Source organism: Lissotriton helveticus, chromosome 6 (genome assembly GCF_964261635.1).
Source record: "Lissotriton helveticus chromosome 6, aLisHel1.1, whole genome shotgun sequence".
NCBI classification, from domain to species: Eukaryota; Metazoa; Chordata; class Amphibia; order Caudata; family Salamandridae; genus Lissotriton; species Lissotriton helveticus.
This window is the reverse complement of record NC_136067.1, coordinates 1,102,222,856-1,102,248,841: the sequence shown is the minus strand read 5'-3', so window position 1 is coordinate 1,102,248,841 and position 25,986 is coordinate 1,102,222,856. Positions and strand designations below refer to the sequence as shown.

At 45.3% G+C, this 25,986-nt stretch overlaps 1 protein-coding gene across 1 annotated transcript in view; it reads left to right on the top strand.

The window, feature by feature from the left end:
• NPHP1 (nephrocystin 1) overlaps window positions 1-25,986 on the top strand; it is a 695,982-nt gene that overhangs the window by 51,397 nt on the left and 618,599 nt on the right. The window contains exon 3 of the mRNA XM_078648761.1: window positions 17,357-17,417. Within this exon, the coding sequence (XP_078504887.1) occupies window positions 17,357-17,417 (61 nt within the window). The remainder of the gene's footprint in view (window positions 1-17,356; window positions 17,418-25,986) is intronic.

Sequence of the window (25,986 nt, the reverse complement as noted above, 5' to 3'; positions counted from 1 at the left end):
TCCCTATACCATCAATTATGGCCGTCCTTGGAGGCAGCACCATTTTATCCTAGGCCTCCGTGTACACCGCAGGACGACTAATAACTGCCAGTCCTGAGAAAGCCTAGCAAATTCATTAATAGATCAATGCTACACAGCATGTTGTCCTTGTTCATACCCTGTGTAACGCAACTCTTCAGTCTTCAACAGAGCTTGAGTCTCTTCTGTTTGTTTTGACTTCCTTTCACCCAAGTCTGCTGCTGTTGATAACTCAACCAATGATGCAGTGCTTGATCAGATTGATTAAGTATATAGCTGGTTAATCCAATTTCAAACTAGTTGAACCCGTCCAGTGGTTTACTTAACATTAGCCTTAACAAGTATGTTCGTTTTCGACTTCTCCATCTTGAGTTTACTTGCCGTCATGGACTTTGATTTATCCCCTTTTCTGGGCATTTTTTTGTTTTTATTGTGTTGGTACATTTTTCAGATTTATCATTTTCAGATAGCTATATGCATGATTGTTGTCCTCTGCCGAATTCTTAGATTTTGTTTGTACCTCTGTTTGTTTTTCTGATTTAATTTCCACATTACCTAATCTTCTTTCCCAATTGTCATCTAACCTCATTGATCTTACTGAAGCACATCCCTCTCAAAACCATCTAAGTAGCTGTAGATGAAGTGGATGCTAGTTAACATTAACCCATTCTTCTTCTTCAGTCTTAATGTTTGCTGTAAAATTAAATCTTGTACTGTTTCTTTATGCGAGCTTCAAGTTGATATTGTTATACTGCATCTTTGCCAAGATAACCATTCTCTAAATGTCTATTTATGTGGCCAAGACTTGCCAGGATGTTGTCAATCCTTCCACCCGTCCATTGTTGAGCTGAATAAAAAGAGTAAACCCTTTTAGTCAGATGATTAGCCCTCCAGGGGCCACATGACACATAAAGCGCACTATCATTGTTTGCGCCGGCTGCACCTCCTGAAAACAGTGAAAATGCACCCTAGTACGATGAAAGCGCTGCCCCGATGGCAGCCGCAAACTTGCGGTGCCCTGGTAACAGCGCAATCTGAAAGCAGCACGTTAGTGTTCGATTCCTTACCTTAGAATATCCCCAGGCGTCAGACTGGATTCGGAAAGTTTTCATCAGCAGTACCCCTGCGCGTCGGTAGGCGTCGTCTGTGGCTCCGTGTCCGTCTTCTGACGTCAGTTCTTCTTTTTTCCGCACCAGCAAACGCAGATCCGGGAAGAGCTTGTACTCTTAGTCACTTTTTGACAAACTTTTTGGTCTTTTTGACTATCCTTTTCGAATCGACTTCGACTCCTGGTGCCGGTAGGGATGCCCGGTTTCAAGCCGTGTGACGCCTGTCATCGACTGATGTAGGTTACCGACCCCCACCGCCGGTGTCTCTACTGTTTAGGGGCCGACCACGACGTCAAGTCGTGCCCCGACTGCCGGGCCTTGACTTAGAAAGCTAGGCGGGAGCGGTCCTGTAAGCTTCTCGAGCTCTGGCAGTCAGCTCCGCTCCGCTCGAGGTCCCGGTCGAGGAGGAAGTCGAGGGACCGGTCGCGGAGCCGCAGCCATCACCACTCATTGGGCTCCAAGTCCTCGCATTCAGGTAAGTCGAGGCATGGAAAGAAGAATTCGAAGAGGTGACATTGCTCTTCTGACTCCCCTCCCCGGTCGCGCGACTCGGCCGAGGGTTCGGGTGGCACCACCCGCGCAGCTCCGCAGGAGTCGCGTCCAGCTTCACACCTTCCGGTCCCTGGGCTTGATGCGACTCCGGGCGAGATTCGAGATTTCCTCATGGTCATGAGGTCTCTCTTTCTGCCGTTGAGGTCTACCGGTGCACCTTCGGGCCCCGCTGGTCCGACGGAGGGTCCTAGCGTGCAGGCGGCTTCGGCGCCGTCGGAAACGTCGGTCCTAGTGCCGCAGGCCCCCCCGGGATCCAGGCATGGATCCCAGTTGACGCCAGTCAACCTCACGACTCCTCCGCTGTCGCCGGTCCCTATGGTGCTACTCCTGGCGCCGTCCTCGGACGCCGACGCCGCCCCTGGTTTCAGCCCCGGTCCAGGTCCAACGTCGCAACGGCATCGATGGGTGAGCCCTTCACCTACGACTGGGCTCCGTCCTTCATGCCTGTTTATCAGGACACGGATGAAGGGGAGGACTGGAAGGGGTCTGAGGACTTTCTGGCACAGCAGTGCCAGTTAAGTCAGGACTGGGCAGATGAGCTGAGGGATGCCAGTGGTCTTGACACATCGCCTGACACTGGTTTTCTCTCTCCTCCTTCAGTGGCTATGGAGGAGGGGGCTACATATGCTGTGGTGTTGCGCAGGGCCACCAAGGCCTTGGCACTTGAGCTCCCTGCGGCTGCCATGAGGACTAATCTCCTCACTGAGGTGCTTCAACCACCAGTAAGCTCTTTGGAGCCTCTGCTGCCGTTCAATGAGGCCACAACCGACGTTCTGATGGGCCCTTGGTCCAGGCCCTCCACAGTGCCCCCTGTGGATCGGAACATGGGCCCGACGCCACCGCCCGGCTCCGGGCGACCCCTGCTTTCTGTCCACCCACCCCACTCGAGAGTCTGGTTATCCAGGCCTCCACGTCCCAGACTGCATTCCCGACTGCCCCCCCCCCGGATCGGGAATCCAAAAGGCTTGATCAGTTTGTGAAGAAACTGTTCTCCTCGGTCAGCTTAAGATTGTGGTCCATTAGCGTTGCATGCCTTTTGGGCCGTTACACCCACTCTCCATGGGATACGGTGGCGGACGTGCTGCCCCAGTGTCCGGAGGAGGCCCAGACACGGCTCGCCCAGACTCTTACTGAGGGGCAGGATGCAGCACGGTATTCTATCCGATGTGGGCTTGATACCACAGACTCGCTAGGCAGAGCACTTTCCACGACGGTGGCGATCCATCGCCACGCCTGGCTGAGGCCCGCCATTTTTTCGGGGGGTGTCCAGAACACACTCATGGATATGCCCTTTGATGGCGGTCGCCTGTTTGGCGACAAAGCAGACAGCGCGCTTGAGCTTTTCAAGGGCTCCAGGGCTACGGTCAAGTCCTTGGGCCTGTCTGGCCAGCGCCAGCAAACTTCTGCTTTTCGTCCCGTTCGTGGCCAAGGAAGGGGTGCCCCCACAGGTTCGTCCAGCCACAGGCTGCAGAACCAACCTCAATGCGGTCGCTGACGTGGTGGCCGCCGTGGCGGCGCAGGGGAACAGAGGCCGGGTCAGTCCACATCCGCTCCCGCAGCATCCGCATCAAAGCCTTCCTAGTCCGACCTTTCAGGCCCATTCAACACTAGTGGGAGGCAGGGTTCGCCATCACCTACTCCACTGGCGTACCATCATTTCGGACAGGTGGGTGCTGCAAATCATCCAAAGGGGCTACTTCCTCCCCTTTGAGGCGACCCCTCCAGCTATGCCACCGCAGTACCACCGCATGTCGGGGGATCACTTGCGACTTCTGCAGGAGGAAGTTACGGCCCTCTTGGCCAAGGGGGTCATCGAGCACGTTCCTGGTCCAGAAGTAGGATGTGGTTGTTATTCCCACTACTTTCTTGAACCCAAGAAGGGCTAAGGGGCCTGTGCCCTATCTTGGACCTCAGGAGCGTCAACAGCTTCCTCCGGAAGGAGAAGTTCAAGATGCTGACTTTAGCTCAGGTCCTGGCTGCCCTAGACCCTGGAGACTGGATGGTAGCGTTGGACTTGCTGAACACTTATTTCTATATCCCTGTCCTGCCGGCACACCGGTGCTACCTGCGGTTTACGGTAGGCCACGAGCACTTTCAGGTTACCGTGCTCCCCTTCAGCCTCACCAGTGCCTCTCGGGTGTTCATGCAAGTGATGGCGGTGGTCTTGGTCATCTGCGCAGATCAGGGGTTCCTGTCTTCCCTATCTCGACGACTGGTTGTTGAAGGCGGGCTTGCCCTAGACCGTCGTCTCCCACCTCCAGACTATGGCCGATCTCCTGCCCTCGCTGGGGTTCTCCATCAACGTGCCGAAGTCACACCTGAGTCCCTCTCAGATGCTCCTCTTCATCGGAGCGGTTCTGGACTCGGCGCAGTTTCGGGTTTATCCTCCCGAGCAGCGGGTTCGGGATATTCAGGCTCTAATTCCAATCTTTCAGCCTTTAGCTCGACTTTCGGTCAGGCTGACGCTACGGCTCCTGGGGCTGATGGCCTCCTGCATCCTGTTGGTACAAAACGCCAGGTGGCGGATGCGGGCTCTGCAGTGGGACCTGAAGTTCCAGTGGGCACAGCATCAGGGCAACCTGCTGACCACGTCCTGATCTCGGAAGACATTGGGAGTCGGTTGCAGTGGTGGCTCATGGACCACGATTGGGTCAGTGGCAGAACCCTTTCCCTTCCCCAACCGGAGCACACAGTGGTGACAGATGCGTCTCTCCTGGGATGGGGGGGCCACATGGGAGAGGCGAAGATTAGAGGCCTCTGGTCTCCGGCCGAGTCCAGGCTCCTTATCAACCTTCTGGAGCTGCAGGCAATCAGACTTGCACTGAAGGCTTTCCTTCCCTCTCTCCGGGGAAGTGTAGTGCAGGTGTTCACAGGCAACACCACCGCCATGTGGTACTGCAACAAACAGGGCGAGGTGGGGTCGTGGTCTACGACAGGAGACAGTCTTTGTCAGGAGGTTCTACGCCTTTGGACATGGCTGGAACACTAGGGCATCACCTTGGTGGTTCTACACCTGGCGAGTTCCCTGAACGCCAGGGCGGGCGAACTCAGATGCCGGTGCATGATGGATCACGAATGGCGTCTGAACTCTGATGTGGTACAAGGTCTCTTTCAACAGTGGGGAGAGCCTTGGTTAGATCTATTTTCCACCGAAGAGAACGCGCAATGTCATCAGTTCTGCATGTTGGAATTTCCAAGGCGGCACTACCTCGGAGGCGCTTTTTGTCGCAAGTGGAGCTGCCGTCTGTTGTACGCCTTTCCGCCTATACCACTTCTGCCCAGAAGGCTGAAGAAGATCAGGCGCGACCGGGCCCAAGTCATCCTTGTGGCTCCGGATTGGGCACGAAGGTACTGGTATCCCGAGCTACTCAGTATGTCAACCAATCCCCCGGTTCGTCTGCATCTTCAGGAGGACCTTCTGTCGCAGCAGCAGGGGACGGTCCTCCACCCGAACCAGTCCAGTCCCCACCTACATGTGTGGAGATTGAGCGGCGACAGTTAAGGCATTTGACTTGCCTCCTGAAGTCTGTGATGTGATTCAGGCAGCCAGGCGTCCCTCCAAAAAAAATGGTATACGCCTGCAGGTGGAACACATTTGTGGCATGTTGCACAGGAATGGCTGTGGATCCCTCTCTGCCCCTCTTTCAGAGGTTCTTCTCTTTTTTCTTTCTCTTGCCCAGCAGGGCTCTGCTCTGGGCACTATCTAAGGCGATCTCTCGGCCATTTCAGCCTTCTTGAGGCTTCCTGATCAGCCTTCTCTTTTCAAGTCCCCTGTTGTGAATAGATTCTTGAAGGGCATCACACGCATGTTCCCTCCTGTTCCTTTCGTGATGCCTCAGTGGGACTTGAACTTGGTTCTTACTTATCTGATGTGCGCTCCCTTTGAGCCACTTCATAATTGCCCTCTCCGTCTTCTGACTCTCAAAACTGCTTTCCTGGTCGCCATCACCTCTGCCAGAAGAGTGAGTGAGCTCCAGGCACTTTCATCTAAGCCTCCTTTCCTCTCTGTCCATCTGGACAAAGTTGTTCTGAGGACTCGTCCTTTCCTGCCCAAGGTGGTTACCGCCTTTCACATCGGGCAGTCCATCACCTTGCCCACCCTACGCACCCATTTCACTCGGGCCACAGCGGCTACTACTGCCCTGGTTCGGGAAGTCCCCTCGCAGGACATCTCTCAGGCAGCTCCGTGGGCCTCGCTGCACACGTTTGCCAAGCACTACTGCCTGGACAGCCAAGTCCGGAGAGAAGGCTTTTTTGGCCGTTCCGTTCTCCAGGACTTCCTGGTGTGATCTTGGTTCGCAAACCCACCACCGGGGTTGGTATTGCTGGGGTATCTATTCTAAGGTAAGGAATCTAACACTAACGTGTTTCTTTCAGATGCACAAGTTACTTACCTTCGGTAACGATATATCTGTAAGAAACATCAGTTAGTGTTAGATTCCTCACCGCCCCACCCATCCTCCCCGTTCTGCGAACCGATATCTTGGGTTAAGGTATCTTCCTTTGAGGGCCCTAGTTTCATGGCACCAGTGCTGGTTTCTTGCATGGCTCTGCGTTCCTGGCACGGAAAGCTAGGCACAGAACTGACGCCAGCACGCGAGGGCGGCGTCTAAGTACTCCGACGTCATCCCAGCGATCACGACGCAGACGACGGATGCGGAGCCGCAGACGACAACTACCGACGCGCAGGGGTAATGCTGACGAAAACTTTCCGGATCCAGTCTGATGCCTGGGGATATTCTAAGTTAAGGAATCTAACACTAACTAATGTTACCGAAGGTTACCGAAGGTAAGTAACTTGTGCTTCAGGTGAAAAACAGAGCAGCTGCTTTATAGCCGCTCCGTGTTTTCACAGTGCAGGCGGCAACCCAACTGCGCTTTCAAAGGGGATTAGAGAGCTCTTTGCAGGCTGAGGCAGTCATTGACTGCCCCCACCTGCAAGGGGATGTCTGGGGGGTTGATGTGACCTCCTTTCCCCCCGCTAGAAGGCTGATATCAGGGGGCGCACTGACAGTGCGCCTCCTGAGCACTTCCTTGCCTTTGCGCCCATGTTGGTAATAAAGAGCGAGTGCACAGGCAAAGGGATTCCTTTATTTACATGGGGCACACCCCATGCATATGAGGGAACGCCCCCTTGAAGATAGCGCGGGCGCTATACGTGCGCCAGCGCTATTGGTATTACAGAAGGGGCCGCACAAGCGTTTGCGGGCCATTCTGTAATACCACAGTGCCCCGGGGTGTGAAATGCGGGTGGTAACACCCGTTGCTCCCCCGGGGCACTTTATGTATTAAGGCCCTATATATCCTCCAGCTCAACCCTTTCCATAGCTCCCCTCTGTTCTGTCTCTATTTTAAGATTGGTGCATGTCTGCAGCATATCTCTGCCCCATTTTTCACATCTAATATACAGTTTGTGTTGCTCACTTGCATCCTCTGCACATCCTTGTAAGGAGTTACCACCCTCATTAGCTTATCACAAAAGCCGCACACTCTATGTTGGGTGCATAAATATTCAGGAGGCATATTTCTTTGCCACCTAACAGCCCTCTTCCTACTATATACCTGCCTCCTTTTTCCCTCTGTCACACATTAACTTTAAAGGGCACTGCAGGTACCAACTGTGTGGCCCACCCTATTGAATATGCCAAGTATGTGGCCATTAAGAGCCTTCATATCCATTTTGAATCCACACCAGGCATGCCTGTGGCAACATACGGTGTTCCCTCATGAATTCCTGTTGAATCTGTTTTTGCACAAGAAGGATTTTCTCCTTTTAGAATGCCAATTAAGGCTTGAACATTTTATCTAAGCAAATTCACACTGATAGCCATGTTGAATAGCAATACTAATATGCATATTCCTGGTTAATCTGTTCACCCCAATCTTTGTTGCAGATCTTCCCTAGCCCTTCCTCCCACAAATCACCTTTCTAGTTTGTCAGCCTGAGAAAACTTTAAACTTCCTCATCCCTTTTACCAGACATTTGTGCAGCAAATAAGCACAGAGAAGTTAATGAACCCCCTCTTTTCAAAGTTGGTAGTATGCTGCCCATCCTCATTTATCAGTTTGGCCACCCAAACCACAGCCCCTTGAATACCCAGAACCTACTCCCTCCACTTCCTAATGAGACAGAATTTGGCCTGTACAACTTAGAAACCTTTAAAACGACCCATAGCCATGAATTTCCCCGATCCCCAATCTGTGGGGTGTAATGTCCCTGTTGTCAAGTTGCCCAGTCCTGGGTTCAAAGAGAACTAGCCACTTTACTGGTTCATTCTGCAAGACTGCACCACCCACCTCTCATAGGTAACAATAGTTGATCAGTGGTCCCTGCGTTAGACAAGAATTGCCAGAAACCGCCTTGCCTTCTAGCTCAACTCAAACTATGTGATGATGGTTAGAGCGCAACTTCAGTTCTCTGCAGAGTAAACTGGGGATAGGGTACCTTCACTCCAAACTCAAAAAGTAGAATAATATAAATAGATAGATGGAGATTTGTGTTCTCCAGGACGGATCTCTGATGAGCTCCAGTTCCCAGTGATTCATTTACAATGTTTATCGTCCTGCTGACCAGCAGGATCTTAATTTTCACTGTCTGTGTGGTCCTGTCAAGGTACCCTTTCTGAACACCACTTTGTGAACCTTCTATCGTTCTGGACCTCTGTCCTTCATATCAGCATTTTTTTAGGGAGGTGCTCCTGTTCGTGGAAGTGCTCTGCTCCAAGTCATTGGCCTGCCAGAGCCCTGCCAGAATATCTCCCCTCACTCCAGCCTGTCGCACACATTCTCCAGTTCCATTTTTTAGAAATAGCATGCACTTCAAGTGTTGTTATTGCAACTCCTGTTCAAGCAATTCAAATGACTTGTACAACTTTTGCCCAAATTGAGTATAATGCACGAGCACCATAATCCTTTTACCCTCAAAAACAGCTTACCCTGGTTGCCCACACAAACGCACACACATATGGCAGCGCTGGGTGGATTTTAAAGGAATTGTCTTGACACCGCCATCACGCCCACATCCCCAGTATTAAAAGTTCTGCCCCACAGTTAAAACTGGTGTTTACACATAGTCACCGAATGACTGAGGTGACTGGATCAACCAAATTGCCGTTGGAGACCTGGACATTTATAACAATAGTTCAATGCTCGGTCCTGGGGATCTGGGTTCGAGTCTCGGTAACAACGCCAAAACCTCCTGTAATTCTGGGCAAATCACTTAATATCTCCGTGCCTAAAAAATTAATGCGTGTTCTCATGTAACGTAACTGGTGCTATGTAAAGCGCTCTGATACCCGATTTGGTTCGGGTCAAGTTTGCACTATATAAAACTCTGCAAAAAATAAAAAATGTTTTGTTATGTTTAGCTTTGTTTCATTTCCTTTTTTGTAGTCCTTCTTTTTCACCTAAATTGCATGTGGCTCATGATAGTAAATATTATTTCCTATTATGTACATATACATCATTGTCTGTGGTTTTCATGGGGACAAAGAAAATATCAAGAAAGATTGTTCTTTAAAAAAAAAAAACAGCTGACCCTGGCCATTTTACTTGCTGCTATCTACTGATATAAAATTGAGCACGTAAAAATCGTTGTACTCCTCATATCCCTGTGTGATCATCTTGCACTTTAATTATGGTTATGGCTCCCTTCATTCTTAGGGTGTTACAAAAAATGTTTCTCAAGTAAATAAACTGGTGAGGGGGGTACCTGTCCAATGGAAGACTGCAACTGGTTGTTAGTGTAGCGTAGACCCTACCACGCACAGGCAGCCGTGGCCTGTGCATGTAAGAGTGGTGGGGTCGGGTGGGGGGGATTTCGGCAGACGACAAGGGAACATTAATTATTTCTTTATTTTTTCCGCGTGGTCGTCTGTCGAATCCCCCTGCCGCACCAACCAGGCCCCACCACGCAACCTCTCTTACCTGAACGGGCAGCGGCTGCTCACAGGTTCTTGTTACCTACTTTGTCTCCAGCCTTCTTGTCTGAGGTAATCCAGATTAGGTCATTTATAATTTGTTTAGTGAGAAGCAAGGAACCCATTATGCTGTATCTCTCCGACACTTTCAGTACTATTAGGTAGTTAAGAGGATTTGTTGTCACTAACAGTGATTTTAGCATTATAGGTGGTCACTTCTGAACTAAGGTAGCTATGTCATTTGTTTAGGCCGTAGGTTTACAGTTGGAAAATTCTATGCCTCCCATGCTGTCACCCTGGGGGCACAAGAAGGGAAGGAGCCAATACTGGAGGGCGATTCTTAACTCATTTATTGAGTAACAAACAAGTACAATGTAACACAAAAGAAGTAGGGGTCCCGGATCCTTTTTCCTGGGTTCTTCAGGTTCCGTCCCTTGGGTTGGGTTCCCGGTTCCAGCGCATAAAAAGAAAGAAAACAACGAGGCTTTAGTGGGCTGTATACTGTTTAGAGGGCTGCAAGGAAGGGGAGTGTGAGGGGATAGCCAGAAACACCACCACCAGAAACACGGCAATACAACAGAGCCTCGTGTACAGTGCACTGAAATCACGGTGCCCAGGCGATCCCTCCTGATTCCTACCCTGTCCCTCCTCTCTTAAAGCGCAACAGGGAACTTAAGCGAGCACGCACCTGGATAAGCCACGCGTCCTCCTTCGCGTGGCTGGGCGAGACACGGTAACGTTGGCCTCCTGGCTTTTCAGCTACGGCTGTTTCCGTCGTCTGGTTCTCCTCCGGTCCACTCCTGGCGACTTCTCCGCACCCGCTGTCGGCTCTCGGGAAGGGCTCCGCCGCGTTGGTCTCGACTCCCGGTCTCGTCGTGTAGATCTCCGCTTCCTCGGATCTGCGTGTTCCGTTCTCCTGGTGCTTCACTTCTTCCTCCCACGAAGATTCCTTCAGGCCCACACGAGCGCTGGCGTCTTCCGGGTCTTCCCTCATAACATGAGAGGTTGATCCTGATAGGCCCACAAAGTCAGGTGGTCCAGGGGCGAGGCCACCCTCATGAAAGCAAAGGCTGTCCTTAAAGGGCCCGTAGTAGTCCGCCTGTTGATGAGATTGAGAATCGCTTAGCTCAGCCTGGGCCGAGCAGGGGACCCCCTGACACATGCATAGAAAGGAAATCTCATATAACTCGCAGTCCGAGCTCACTATCATCGGATCCAATACACACAGGCCCAATACCACATTATGAGTTTGTTGAGGGCACCCTCCTAGTGGGCCCTGGGGTGAACTGATCAGAAAAGAATTCAGTCACACTTGACTCCACTCTGAAAGACTTAGACCACCCTAGGGGAAGTGAGACAGCCATTTTTGTTGGTATCAGGTGAGTCAGTCTGTCCTTCCATTCAGTTTGCTGTCAAAGGCTCAACATAGCGATTGATCCTTAAGCTTATGCGGGTCAAGGGTCAATTATGACCACTTCTGTCAGACTTCCTTTGGCCCTGAAGCAAGCACGGGTAACCAGCTTGTCAACTTGAGCGGGGAGCAGAGATTGATGGTTCTACTGAACCTACCCAGAATGAATTTGCATTTGGATATAACAATACCACACTAGTGAATGTCAGACACAGGGTTTTAGGTGGGTGTCCTTTTCCCTTTTTCTTAATAGAACACTCTCTAGAAATTTGGAGCATTATTTTTCCAGGCGTTATTTGGAGCCTATCTAATGCATAGAATATGTAAACATATGTATACATTGTAAAGTAGTTGTAGCTATTGTAAATCAGCAAAGCGTAATTATGAACACAGACAAAATAATACATTAAATTATTTCCCTATTTAGTAAATCATTGCTCATGATAATTAGCACTGAAAGAATCACTGTTTTGAACGGTGCCTAGCATTAGTCCCATATCCAATTCTGCCTGCAAAGACAGTCTGCACTTTTGAGAAGCCATGATGTTCTCAATCTGCAGCCTTAATAGAAAGTCAGCAACTTCTCCAGGACTTTATATGTTCCTCTCAACCAAAGGGTACTGGCAATGCTGCTTTTATATTGGATTTCAAAACCATTAAGAAAAATATATAATTATCACTTGGCATGTCACGTGAGAGCAAATCCATGAGCAGGATAGCCCAATTTTATAAATACAGTCTCTCCAAGCTGATACAGCACCACTGAAAATACAAGTTTATGAATATGAAAACTAAAATGACAGTTTCAAAACTCATAACGAATATAAAACATATTGTAATAGAATCATAATATAAATAAGCAAGTTAGAAACCTATGATGCCTTAAGGCTCTAAAAGAGTGGCAGACTGGTGCACAATATGATGGGCACCAATACAAACAATGCAACATGCATAACAAAATTTCCTGGATGAAGCCCAACCCTTTCAAGTAGCCCTAGTGCCTCCCAGATAGAAATATTTCTTCCAGAATGATAGTACCTTGAAAGTTGTGGCAAATATCACTATGAAGAAAGAGTCACACATCCATAAATAAAACATTCTTGGTGCAGTCATTATGACAGACTGATTGTTGAAATAGAATGTTCGGACCTGTAAATCTTGGACTGAGGTCATCTGATAGAGAGAGAGTCTTCAGGCTTTTATTTGATGGACCGGCAGTGTAGGATCACAGTGGACAGGAAGGAAGCTAGAGCATCTGTGACTTCGACATTCTAAGACCTCCGCTAGATAAAGCGAAGAACTCAACTCCTCACAGTAGCTAAGTGGAAGTGTTGAGGCACAAAAAAAGCCATACCTACTGACCTCTGTACATGTGCTTATACGCTTATTGTAGAACACATCGGAAAAGATGCGAAAATCTGAAAGGCAGCAATCATGGATTAGTTTTGTCCCCATTTGGGAAATGGACTGATTGCCAAAATTAAAAGGTGAAATGGCAAAGCTTTGTTGGAAGAAGAAACTTTTTCTCAAGGAAACTACTGTCATGATAAACTATGTGAGACTCACACTTACCCCAGTGGTGCCAGGGACCCTGACAGGATTTCATTAAATGAACCTGCTCATAAGGAGGTACACGATTATCAAAGACTTGAATTAGAGCTGCAGGGAATGTGTGGCTAACTCAAGAACAAAGTTTTGGGCTGGAGAGGCTCACTGTAGGTAAGATAGTGCACAGAACAGAGTTGCAGGTATACCGTGCAAAGGTATAAGTTCTCAAGTGGAAATGAAGTGTTTAAAGACTATGCCTGAGCTTAGCAACAATCGCCAGAAGCAAGACCAGATTAGCAATTCTGGCATTTCCACTTTAGGCTGCAGTTTAGGGGGCTGTTTTCAGAAGAGGATGGGCTACCATAACCAAAACAAGCACCTGCGGCCCCATTCTTGTTCTCCTGCAGAGTGGGGTTGGATTGTACATTTTTAACAGGGCTGACTGTGGCATCTAGGCAGAAGGCAAATAAGTCCATGTCTCCAAATTAGACAGTAGTAAGGTTGAACTGTAAAATGAGTAGAAGTGCACTATCAAACATGCACACACACACCTGCAGCCATCTTTGAATGATTTATGGCAAAAACCATTCAAGGAAGTGTGGATGACCCAGCTTCCATTGTTGAATGTTTATGAGATAAAATACCATTCACAGATGGTTGAGCACTTATATCTGCTTTATCATTGGAAATATTCAAGCATTGTCAATGTTAGTGGATGGGGTGGCATCAACCCATGGAGAATGGGGGCGGGAAAGTCTTTGGAAAGTGGTGAGTGGATTGGGGGGAGGGGGGAGAAAGTGCGGGGTTCCAGCAGAGATACAGATAGGTGAGGCAGGAAAGAAAGTAGACTTCCATGCACTGATTTGCAAGGATTATATAATAGGAGAAGGGGCACATGAAAAGTGGACTTATAGAATGATTTGCAAGCGAAATCTTCTGAGGATTGATCTAAGATGTGATAGACAATGTATCAAGCCAATACCCAGAAGAGGAGGAACAAAAAAAGGCAATGGCTTGAAGTAGGCTGACCCAAAGGCCATTCTAAGTATATGCCTTTCAATGACTGACATCTAAAGCTGTCTGAGTGCAAAACTAAATGTGATCCCATCTTAAGCCATCCAGTATTAACAGATAGAGAAGTAGAATTTCACACACTCAAGCTAATCTCCTATAGTACAGTGGGGACAGGGCCCTCAAAGTTATATTTTTGTGGGTATGCAACACAATGTTGCCTTTTTGAGGGGAAGAGGACACTTGACAGTGTTTTTTTGGATATCAGCTTTGTGGACCAGATTCTGATGGAGACAATGAACTAAGTATAGAATGAATTGAAACAGAGATCTGCAGCAGGAAAGAAGGTGATACTAGAGAGCGGGTAGTTGTTGCACAAATCACTAGGACTTGCGAATGAGAAGCGGCGAGACACTGTCAACATAACTATCCTCTACGAAGAGGAAGGGGACCTGAATAACAAAATGGTACACTGAGCACTACGGTGTCTGAGTGTCTGGAGCGTGAGCAGCTGCAAACCACCTGCAAGTGAATGAAAGTACCTGTGACTGTGACACTTGCTATCAGCATGCTAGTGTTAAGACAGTCGCGTGGTATAGGGTTGCTTATTTTGAGCTGTAGAAGGACCTATAGACCCGAAGGGAGGACCACTTGGTTGTGTGTGCTGGGTGGGGCTGAGGCATCAGCAGTTGTGAACAATTTGCAAGCAAAGTAAAACCAGAGGATAAATTGGTTGAAGCAACACCCATGACAAGTGGGGGTGGCATGTGCCAGTTACATGTGGTGGATGCGATGTGGCTACTCCTGAAACTTTAGAACCATCTTTGAATAGAAGGAGGGCCCCGATTGGATCAGATCTTATCTTTCTATTGGAGGAAAGATATGTTTACTTCCCCTTGAATGACAGGCTGCAAAATTGCCTAGAACATTGTTGGAACACTATCCTGTGCGTGTAGATGCACTGCTGAGCAAGATACAGTAGATTTAGCAGGATAGCTTATGCAATAGGAAGTAAAATACACATAAAACTAAGAGATCCAATGCTTGTCTTGATCCCATTGGCATGCTCAGATTGCCAGATTTGAACACTTGCACCAGGGGAGAACATAGCAGATCTAGCACCAAACCACAAGTGGTTCAATGCAGAAGGCATGATTGTGCATGGTGTGGTATTACAGGTACTGCAACACACCTGTACCAGGCTATTACAAGAATCCACATCTGGAATCTCTGTTTCCTTGTGGATTTCTGCAGGTTATTCCATTGTTAAACTCATTGTCACCCGTATATTTCTTTAGACTTCTGACCAGCATTGTTCAGTGGGACTAATAATATCGATTCTACTGGTTACTTTTTACCAGCCGAATTGTGATTACCAACTGACTCGTGATGAAGCCCTTGGAGTACTGTAAAAAGAACAATTGATGGACAGAAAGCAGATCAATGTCATACATTCACCCCAGTGCAGAGATCTGGGTCTGAATCCATAGTTTTTTTGCTCACCATGCCATTCCAGTTTGGACCCATCCATATGCAAATCAGTCTTGACCCTTTGCTCAATGGGAACAGGCCAGCCTGAACTGCCAGACCAGGTCCACCCTGGACTGGAATCAAGCATCCTAGGACCGGTTTCGGGCTTTCAACCCTCATCAGCCAGGATAGCTTGACTCCAGTGGCATGGAGAGCATGGGACCCACGTCTGGGCATACCCGTCCCACTTGGGGTGACAAATGCAAAAAGAAAAATTGATGGACAGAATGCAGAACAATGTCATACATTCACCCCAGTACAGAGATCTGGGTCTAAATCCATCGTTTTTTTTCTCACCATGCCATTCCAGTTTGGACCCAGCCATATGCAAATCAGCCTGGCTGAAGAAGGGTGGCATACCCTGAAACCGGTTGCAGGATGCTTGTTTCCCGTCCAGGGAGAACCTGGCCTGGCAGTTCGGTCTGGACTGTTCCCATGGGGCAAAGGGTCAAGACTGATTTGCATGTGGCTGGGTCCAAACTGGGGTTACGTAGTGGGCAAAAGAATGATGGATTTAACCCAGATCGTTTGACTGGGGGAGAATGTTTGCATTGTCATCATTCCGTCCATCATTTGTTTGCTGTAACACTTAGAGTACTGTGGCAAGGAGACCTTCTATTTATGACCTGGGGTCATGTTTGAGAGTAACTCATTGGATTCACTGTTTTGCCACCATGGATTGCAGTTGAAATATTGTCTGACCGCTGCAGATGAACCTGAAACACTTAAAAATTCTTGTCTAATAATCTTGAGTGGTTCCACATGAAAAAACATGCAATTTATCATCAGCCTGTGCGGCACATTTTAGAAATTCCTCTTACCACTTCCATTTATCAACTTCATCAAGAATGTAATAAAAGTCAAACATCTCTTTATGGTTCTTGTGGTGGCATTTAGTGTTCAAGGGGACAAGATGGACATCAGAAGCAATTAGTTTAATAAGAGCTGACTTTAGACTTTTCCTAAAGATGACTGGGGAGCATGTCATTTTCTATGGGCATGAATGTTAAACCCAGGGATCTCGAGCATTGATTGATAAGCTGGAGGTCAACGAATGGTTACAGTTGATAGAGTTGTTTACTGAAATGTAATGCATTGACCCAACGAAACGCAGACTCTGCCTAAAATAGAAATTTTAGGCCTCATACTCCTTCTTGTATGTAAAGTTTACTGCCAAGGGACCTTTATCATGTTGATAAACTCGTATTTTCATGTCTCAGTAGAATAATGCTTGAATCTAGTTTTTACAGGCAAGGCAACGAACTTCACAAGAATAATAAAATGTTGCATTAGTACAAGGCACGTGTTTGGGATATATCTGTGCTAAAGGGATCCTAGAGCCTGAATCACCAGCGCTCTTTTCTTGGGTTTCTACCATGGTTCCCTCTCTAGAGTCAACTACAGCCTCTTCCCTTTCACCCAGCATCTCAAACTGGTCCGTAATAAACTTAGCAAGGACTTCTCTGTCCTTACTCCTGTGAACTGTCCACTCTCTGTCCCAATATAAATCCTTTATCTGATCTATGGACATGATGTTGAGGTAAATTCCATACACTGTGTTTTATAATGTCTATAAGTGCTCCCTTTGTGCGTCGAAGAAAAAAAACTGGACTTATTGTATTACTGGCAAAAAATGGGAATGGCCAATGCCACCAAGCTGTCTTAGCAGAATCACACATAATGTAACAATATTTATTCTGGTATGGGCAGTGTCCACAAGAAGCTTCATGTTGTACAATTATGAGAGATTTTCTAAATGTATTTTCTTGCAGCTGTTTCACTCTGCTTTATTCCGATTGTTCTAATTTGTGGGAACCATGTACATCTGTAGTGAATGTATGATTTATTTTTCTTTCTTGCATCCCTTTTTTCTTTCTTGCATCCCTTTTTTCTCATTTTGACTTAGCACTTAAGAGTTGCGCTCGCTCTTTTTTGCACGTTGGTTTGTATCCTACACATTTTAAGACATTTACACACTACGAAACGAGTGATGTGTGCCTTGTTATTGTCATACTGCCATCGACACCTGCACGAATGTTTGCAGCTCCACTAGCCATGTACTGAAGCTGGATAAACCTAGGCACGCGCCTTTCTCTTGTAGCCCATTTAAGTTATATGGATGGCTCTTGTTTCTTTGCGTGTGTGTCACAGTGCACGGGTTTGTGTGAACACGCCTCGTTGATTATAGTTCCTTTATCTTTTGGCTTTCGTCCTTAACCTCATTAATTAATCTCATATGCATTCCGTTTTACTTTTAGATGTGTCCAGTTGAAGAAGTCGGTGGATGAAAATAAGGATGTTCTCCAAAAATTGAAGAAAGTAAGTTGTTAAATCTTGAGAGACTATTATGTTTTACAATGTGAGCGTCACAGACAATAAAAGTGGCAAACTCCACGTTCGTTCTTTTTTCATGTTATGACACACAAAAATTCGGAAAAATGGAAATGCAGTAAGTTAAGCAGAATGTTGAATACATAGATCACAATGCCATAATATCTCTTACACTTACAGTTTAAAATAACTTTTCGCAATCTTGGAACTCAGCATAAGATCTCCCTTATTAACCTCCTCCATGTGCCTTGTGCCTCAATTGAAGTGTTGGGGTTTCCTTACAAAGCACTAAATACAGAAAGTGAAAGCCCTTTACAATATACACAGGTACAATACAGCCCGCTGCAGGCTGGCCACTCAAATAAAATAACAACAAATATGAATTCACCCTAATGTTCAAAGAAACAGGAATGATTTGACCCCAATTAAAGTCATATTTCCTGTCACGAGCTTCAAACAATTGTGTCTACTCACTCCATGTTTGTCCAAACGCTCCTTGCGCGTTTACCATACTTTTTAAACCACCATCCACTTACCCTTATTCACTCTTGAAATGTAGTCTTGAAGTTATTTCTAGCTCTTTTTATGGCATCACATTCCCAGATCATATTCATCAATGTTTCATAATTTTTGCTGCATACCTGACAGCCAATCTCCTTAAAAATCAAATGATTTCTTTTAACCCGAGTCCAAAATATCTTATGAAAAATGTTTTTGCTACATTACAGGGGGGGGGGGGGGGGGGTCAGCAGCCAGAGTGGCTGACTCCGGAGCGCTGGGCTTACAGTTTGATCGCCGGCGGCAAGTCTTCTTAGCTTCATGTGACTCTGGGCAATAGCTCACTTAATCTCTCCGACGGCCCCCCAGCGCCTGGATACCCTTAGGACGGATACTTTTGCGCTTTACAGATGTGGAATTATTTTTTTTATTACATGTAGTGGCATTTCTTTAAGACCATGAAACTATGATGATATTTAGACTTCCATTTATTTCTCCCCAATAAGTTGTCGTATAAAATTGCAATGCCTAAGTTGCATTTGAATATCATATGTAGGCAGAAATTGACTTTTAACGGTTTATATGTCAATCAAGCCCAAGATGCCGAGTGACAAAAAAAAGAAACATGCGAACTTCTGAGATTCCATTACACCTATACTGCAGCTCCAATCGTGCTTGCAATGCACAAATAGTGAAAATGTAGCCACATTAACTTTTCTTCACCACCTATTATTATTCATGAGTATGGAGGTATGCGACTCCATTTCTTTGGAATCATAAATGTGGAGCATACTACTCCGGTCTTTCCGAACAAATCCCAGGTTCTTCATCTGCATTTCTTTCGTGTTTTGCTAAGGATGAGAGACAACATTAGGTGCTGAAACATGGACCCTTGTGGGTCGGTCAGTGTGAGCTAGATGTCTTCCGTTATGAAGAGAATACTTCCACACTTGAAGTAATCAAATAACTTTTATTCAACTTAAACCCTCATACAGCCAGGGAAGTACGGACGCAGCCGCCAGTCAGCTCCTCTCTCCACTCTCGTCCTAACCCTCCTTGCCGAATGCCCACATGGAATTCTAGTCAACAATCAAAGGAAAATACTCACCCAGTATTGAGTGCTCGAGCTGCGCTTAGCCAAGCTCAGCTCGAGACACAACACTTCCCCCTCCCTTCAATACCCCCCCAAAAAAAACTAAAAAAACTTACCACAATATAGATTTTGTAAAATCAGAATGAGCAACACTTAACGAATAAATGTAACATAGTCTTCACATTTTTTAGATTTGTTACAAACATGTTTAGAACGCAGGGCAACTGCACCACAATTTTTTGAACTAATATTATCAAAAGAAGAACATTGTTTTGCGTTGGAAATATCATAACCTGATAACTCAGTATTGCACAATGGTTCTTCAGTGGTGTCGTGTGTTTCAACCGACACATTGATGTTTCGGAAACTTACGTTAGCTTCATCACTATCTTCAATCCAATCATAACTTTTTGTTTGAGGATGTAATTTAATTTTGCCTTTAAATAAAGCGATCCTGTTTGCATTCCATACTTTCCCATCACTCAAAAGAGCAGAGTTACAGAGAACTTTGATAACTTTGAGTGGATCAGAATATTTACTTTCACCTTTCCGTACAGTTCTCCCTTTCTTTACTTTTACAATGTCACCAATCTCAAGACTAACACCTTTTCCCTTCTTGTTGTGTTTAATCATCCAGTTCTTTTGATTATCCACAAGAGTTTGTCTTACATTCTTAACAGACCAATCGATTTTCTTCGTGCAATCAAGCCAATCCATGTTATCTTTAGTACGTGGTGAACGACCTCTCATTAATTCAAAAGGTGAAAACCCAGAAGAATCATTTTTAGTAATTCTATATGCACAAATGGTTTTCCTTAGCTCATCTTCCCAGTCTTTGTCATTGCTATTAGAAAGTTCAATAATTCCCTTTATGACTCTGTTGAAGCGTTCTACGCTACCATTTCCTTCTGAGTGGTACACTGAGGTTGTTCTGTGAATGATACCAGATTCATTAATTAATTTTTTAAAACATTCCAACATCTCCTAAGAAATGTAAAATAGTATCACTGTCAGTTTTCTACAACTTTGTTTTCAGGCCATTTTGAGAAATGATCCATAATAACTAAAATGTATTTTTGCATGCTATCAATGCTTTTAACAGGACCAAATATGTCAATGCCAATTCTTTCCCACGGCATATTGGGAACAATAATAGGGTGTATCTTGGTATTACAAGTAGTTAAACATTTATCAGAATGAATGCACTCAACACATTCACGCACAACTCTCTCAATATCCTTGTCAATACCAGGCCACCAATATGATTGTTTTATTCTGCATTTGGTTTTTGACAATACCCAAATGACCTTCGTGGCACAGACTGATCACTTTGTCACAATAGGTGTTTGGTGGGATTCATTTCCCACTTCTAAGTAATAATTCATTTTCTAGAGACAGCTCATTCCTCACTTCCAAAATGGAGTAAGGGACTTATCAAGATTAGTTTTTACATGCCAGCCATTTTGAACAAATTTACACACATTTTGTAAAGTCAAGTCTAGTGAAAATTCTTTAACCCACTCATCGTGAGAAACACTCGCCATTTCGCTGCTGAAAATACTGGCGACAAACTATTTGTCCCAGTCATCATCTGTGTTGTCCTTTGCAAATAAAGGACTTCTGCTTAAGAAATCCGCAATTCTATTTCAAACACCTGGCACATATACCACTTCATATACAAAATCTAACAATTGTGCTGAAAAACGTGAAATTCTGGGTGAGGCATTATTAAGTCCATTAGAAGTCAGGACTTTGGTGAGTGGTTTGTGATCCGTACAAAGTGTTACACTTGTTCCCCAAATGAACTGCCTAAAGTGTTTAAGACCCCAAAGACATCCAAGGGCTTCTCTCTCAATAACCGAGTAACTTTCCTCAATAACTGTTAAAGCTCTAGATGCGAAAGCCTTAACACATTCTGAACCATCACATTGTAATTGAGAGAGTACAGCTCAGAGTCCCTTACCGCTGTCATCAGTAGTGATGAAACTTTTAAGTTTGGGATCAAATCCTTTGAGGGCGGGTGCTGTGCAAAATATCTCTTTTTATATTGTCCATGCTAGTCTGATGTTCATTAGACCAATGGAAAACACTGCCTTTTTTAACAATTGTCTTATACAGTACATCTTATCAGAAAAATTGCTCACAAATTTTGAGTAATATTCTGCAAGTCCTAAGAAGGACCTAACATCGTCTTTGTTCTGTGGAACAGGAGCTTTTAATATGGCCTCGACTAGATCAGATTTAGGACGAATATCACTTGCACTAATTTCCTGTCCTAAATAAGTTACACTTTTCCTACTAATTTTGTACCTGGATTTCTTAGCTGTTAAACCTTTCTTTTCCAATAACTGTCACAATTTGATTAACTGTGTATCATGACCTTCCTTGTCTTTACCCATAATCAGTATATCCTCTTGGAAGAAAAGTACATTCCTCATATCCTTGAAGATATTATACATGATACGCTGAAACATTGAAGCAGCAGATGCCAAACCAAATGGTACACGTTTGAACTGAAATAATCCAAATGGGGTGACAAAAGCTGTTAGTTGTTTACTCTCAGCATGAAGTGGTACCTGGTGGTAAGCGGAGGTCAGGTCGATGGTGGAGAACCAATCCATATATTTTGTGGCAGAAAGTAGTTCTGTGATTTTAGGTAGAGGAAACACATCAATGAAGATGTTTTTATTCATTTCCCTGAGGTCCACACACAAACGGATTTTTCCATTGGCCTTGCGTGCGACCCAATCAGATGACTCAATGCATTCGATTATGTCTTTATCAATAAGTTTCTGAATTTCCTTTTGGACCTCATCTTTAACCTCTATGGGAATGTTCCTAACCCTATGAATGCATGGTTTTGCATTATTGTTAAGTATCATTTTATGGCAAAATCCCTTAGGTTCACCTACATCTCCAGAGAAAACCTTTGGAAAACGCAATGCAACTTCATCACAAGCGTCTTCATCAAGAGTATCAACACACAAAACAGGATCTGGTCTGTTGGGGTCAAAGCGTATTCCCAATTCGCCTTGGTCCCACCATCCTAAAACGCAAGGTCCCGCTTTAGAAACATACAATTTACAAAAAGCTGACCTGCCTTTGAACTCAAATTTAAGTTTCTTAACTCCTAACAGATCAATACGTTCACCGGTATAACTTACCGGATGCACATCGGGTTTCTCAAGGTTTTGACCCATTTTAACACTGAATAATTCATCCCATTTGTTTTTGTTAATAATAGTGTATGGCGAACCGGAATCTGCCATTAAGGTTACTCCAATTCCGCCTGCAATTATATCACAAACAGGTTTTTTCCTTAATTTGCCATGAGTGACTATTTCATCTTCATCCACACAGCACACTCTGTACTCATAACTTTCTGGTTCATCAGCAACATTGTCCTCTTCACATTCATCTTCAATGCATTTAACTGTTTTTGAATTCCTACAAGCTCGAGCAAAGTGACCAGGCATCTTACAATATGCACACCTTTGTCCGAGAGCTGGACACTTCTTATCAATTGCCAAATGTGATGAACTGCACAGCGATAACAAACACCTTTCGAATCACTAGGTTTGAAAAAAGAACGCTCCTTAGTTTAAATTTTTCCTCTAACTGTTGGTTTGTTTTTTATCTTATCAGAACTGGGTTGGTTTGGTACTCTTACTATTTTAACAATTTCATCACTATTATCTACTTTAGATTTGTTCACAACAGTCTTAGCACACCTAGAAGTTAACTCCTCTTTACTGATGATAGCAGTAATTTCACGAAGAGAAGAATCTCCATTTATCAAAAGTTTGTCTTGCAAATTTTGAATATTGCAGTGCATTACCAATTGGTCACGGATTAGTTCCTCTTCAATAATGCCAAATTTGCAAGACAAGGCTGAGCTTCTCAGTGAAGCCATATAGTCTTCCACTTTTTCATTAGATTCCTGTTTCCTATGATAGAAATTAAATCTATGTACTGCTTTGCAAACTGTCGGAGCAAAATAGGCATTAAGGTCAGCAATGGCCTGGGTAAATACATTTACCTCGCTACCACCCAAGGCTTTTTTTAAAATTCTGTTATATACTCTCAACCCACCTGGACCTAAGCAATGTAAGAGTATTTTATTTTTCCTTTCAGGAGGTAGTTCTTTGCTTTCAAAGGTTTCCAAATAATTTATTAAATAATCTCTCCACTCTTCCCACCTTTGGCTGGATACTTCGCAATCTTTAACCTTAAATGCTTGTGGTGCAGGTAGGTTCATGGTAGTAGTTGCCATTTTAGTATATACAGTGACCAATTGTAATTGATAAATGGTAGTAAACAAACTAAGATACTTCCTACGTTGTTGCTTTATAATTGTACAAATCAGCTGGTGAAATGAAATGAAAATCAGCTGGAGAACTGAAATGCAATGGACAAATCAGCTGGTGAAATAAAATGCAATAGACAAATCAGCTGGTGAAATGAAATGCAAATGACAATAGCTTATGTTTTTTTTTTTTTTAAATAACAGTACTTTGGTAGACACACTGTGTGCGTTTCACAGAAGAACCAGGATCTCCATAAAGAAGATCAATTTGTCTGTTTAAAACTTCCAGTGTTCACTTTTCCTTAACCCCTTCGATGCTCATGATGAGCTCAGCTCGTCATGAGGTATACCTCTCGTGTGCTCATGACGAGCTGAGCTCGTCTTGACCACACCCATTTCCATTATGGCCCAGCACAGGAGAAGTTCAACTCAAGCAGCCAAGGTGTTAAAGATTGTATATCGGCAAATTTGTTAAATGAAAAGTCACAGTACCTTAGGGGGGAGCACGCTGTGTGCGTGTCACAGAAGAACTCAAAACAATGGTGCTCCTTAAAGAATAATACCGAGCTTTTCGGTAAACGTTACTCTGTTTTTAAACTGGATCGTAGGCAATTATATCCTTTTACACTGGATCGTAGGGATTAACAAAGTCCGATACAAAATGGAGTCCCGCTACGTGACCTTGCAGCGTGACCTTGCGTTGGTGTGCGCGATCCAAATCTGACGCGTTGCGCTATTAACCAATGAAGTGTGACAAGCAGTGACGTATGTGGCACGACCTCCGTGGCAACTGACTCTACCCGAACACTGCTACTGCTCGAATATTGCGGTCGATAACAGTTGACGGAAGGAAAGTGCATCAAGGTAAATTTTGAGTAGTGCACATCATCTTTAGCATTAAACTCCCAAATTCCCCGCCGCTCGAGTAATGCGGCCGAACACGGTCATCCAGACAAGAGCTATGTCATTACATATATTTTCCCAATTACTCCAACGTAATATGTGGGTAACGAAAATATGTAAAAAAAGAGAATTGTGACTTACATCGGTTTCTGAGAGTGTCCTCTGTCCCTTTAAGCGCTGTGATAATTAATTTCTTTTACTTCTTTCTTCCGAATGCACAATTATGTAGAAGGCTCCTCAAGAATTCTTGAAATTCTTTTGAAAAGGAAATCACGCGTAGATTCTCTTCAGGGTTTAAGCAGCAATCGTCGCCATTGTTATGAAGATAATACCTCCACGCTTGAAGTAATCAAATAACTTTTATTCAGCTTAAACCCTCATACAGCCAGGGAAGTACGTACGCAGCCGCCAGTCAGCCTCTCTTTCCACTCTCGTCCTAACCTTTCTCCCCAGATGCCCACATAGAATTCTAGTCAACAATCAAAGGAAAATACTCACCCAGAATTGAGTGCTCGAGCTGTGCTTAGCCAAGCTGATCTCGAGACACATCTTCCACAATAAGACTCATTTTATGTTCCTTCCCACCAAATGTTATCCCACCACTATTTACACTATCCCTTCTTACTTGCACTGAAGGCTCAACTGCTAGTGCAAACAAGGATTGGCAAAGCCGATTGGTCTGGCGTTGGCTGTCAGCCTTTTGACCATGGCAATTCTTGTTTTGTTCTGTAATGGTTTTTGCAAAACGTCTTTGTTGGGGAAGCTGCCAGGTCTTCATCAATCTTTAAAAAAAAAATCGGTTGAAGGCAAAACTATTTTTGGTATATTTCAACAACAAGAGAGCCAGGGACATAGATGGTCACTCTCCTACCCCAATTCAATATATTTCAACAACAAATGAGTGACTGTCAGTTAAATCACTGTGTGCTAGTGAAAAAACAAATAAATTAAACAAAGAGACAAAGAAACTCTATTCGTAATCAGAGTAACACTATTTGTAAAAAGAACCCTCACTCACCCTAGTGATGACATGCTTCATCATGGGGTTCCCACGGGGGAGACCGAATATCTCCCCCGTGTGCTACAACGCCTGAAATCACATCACTATCAACCTGCTCCGCTGCAATCGCAGGCGTTGTAGCACATGGTAGAGATATTTGGTCTCCCCCGTGGGAAACCCATGATGAAGCATGTCATCACTAGGGTGAGTGAGGGTTCTTTTTACAAATAGTGTTACTCTGATTACGAATAGAGTTACTCTGTCTCTTTGTTTAATTTATTTGTACTTCTGTTTTGTTAGTGTTGAGTTGTAGGCAGCTGCTTTTCATCCATTTGGCAACAGCTTCCATGCCTTCTTGAAAGTTGTGTTTGGCTGCGTTGGGTTCGTTGGATAGGGAGTGGATGAGTTGGGTGTCGTCTGCGTATGACACAATGTTGAGTCGTGGGTTCTGGCAATGGGGGCGATTGGAGCCAGGTAGACATTGAAGAGCGTGGGGCTGAAGGAGGACCACTGGAGGACTCCGCAGGTGGTTGGTTTAGGGTCCAAGAGGAAAGGAGGGAGTCTAACCTCCTGCGCTCTGCTGGAGAGGAAGGAGTGGGTCCAGTCAAGGGCCTTGTCCCGGATCCCGGCGTTGTGGAGTCTGCGTGTCAGGGTGCGATGGGAGACTGTGTTGAAGGCCGCTGAGAGGTCGAGGAGGATGAGGGCTACTGTTTCTCCTCTGTCCAGTAGGGCGCAGATGTCGTCTGTTGCGGCGAGG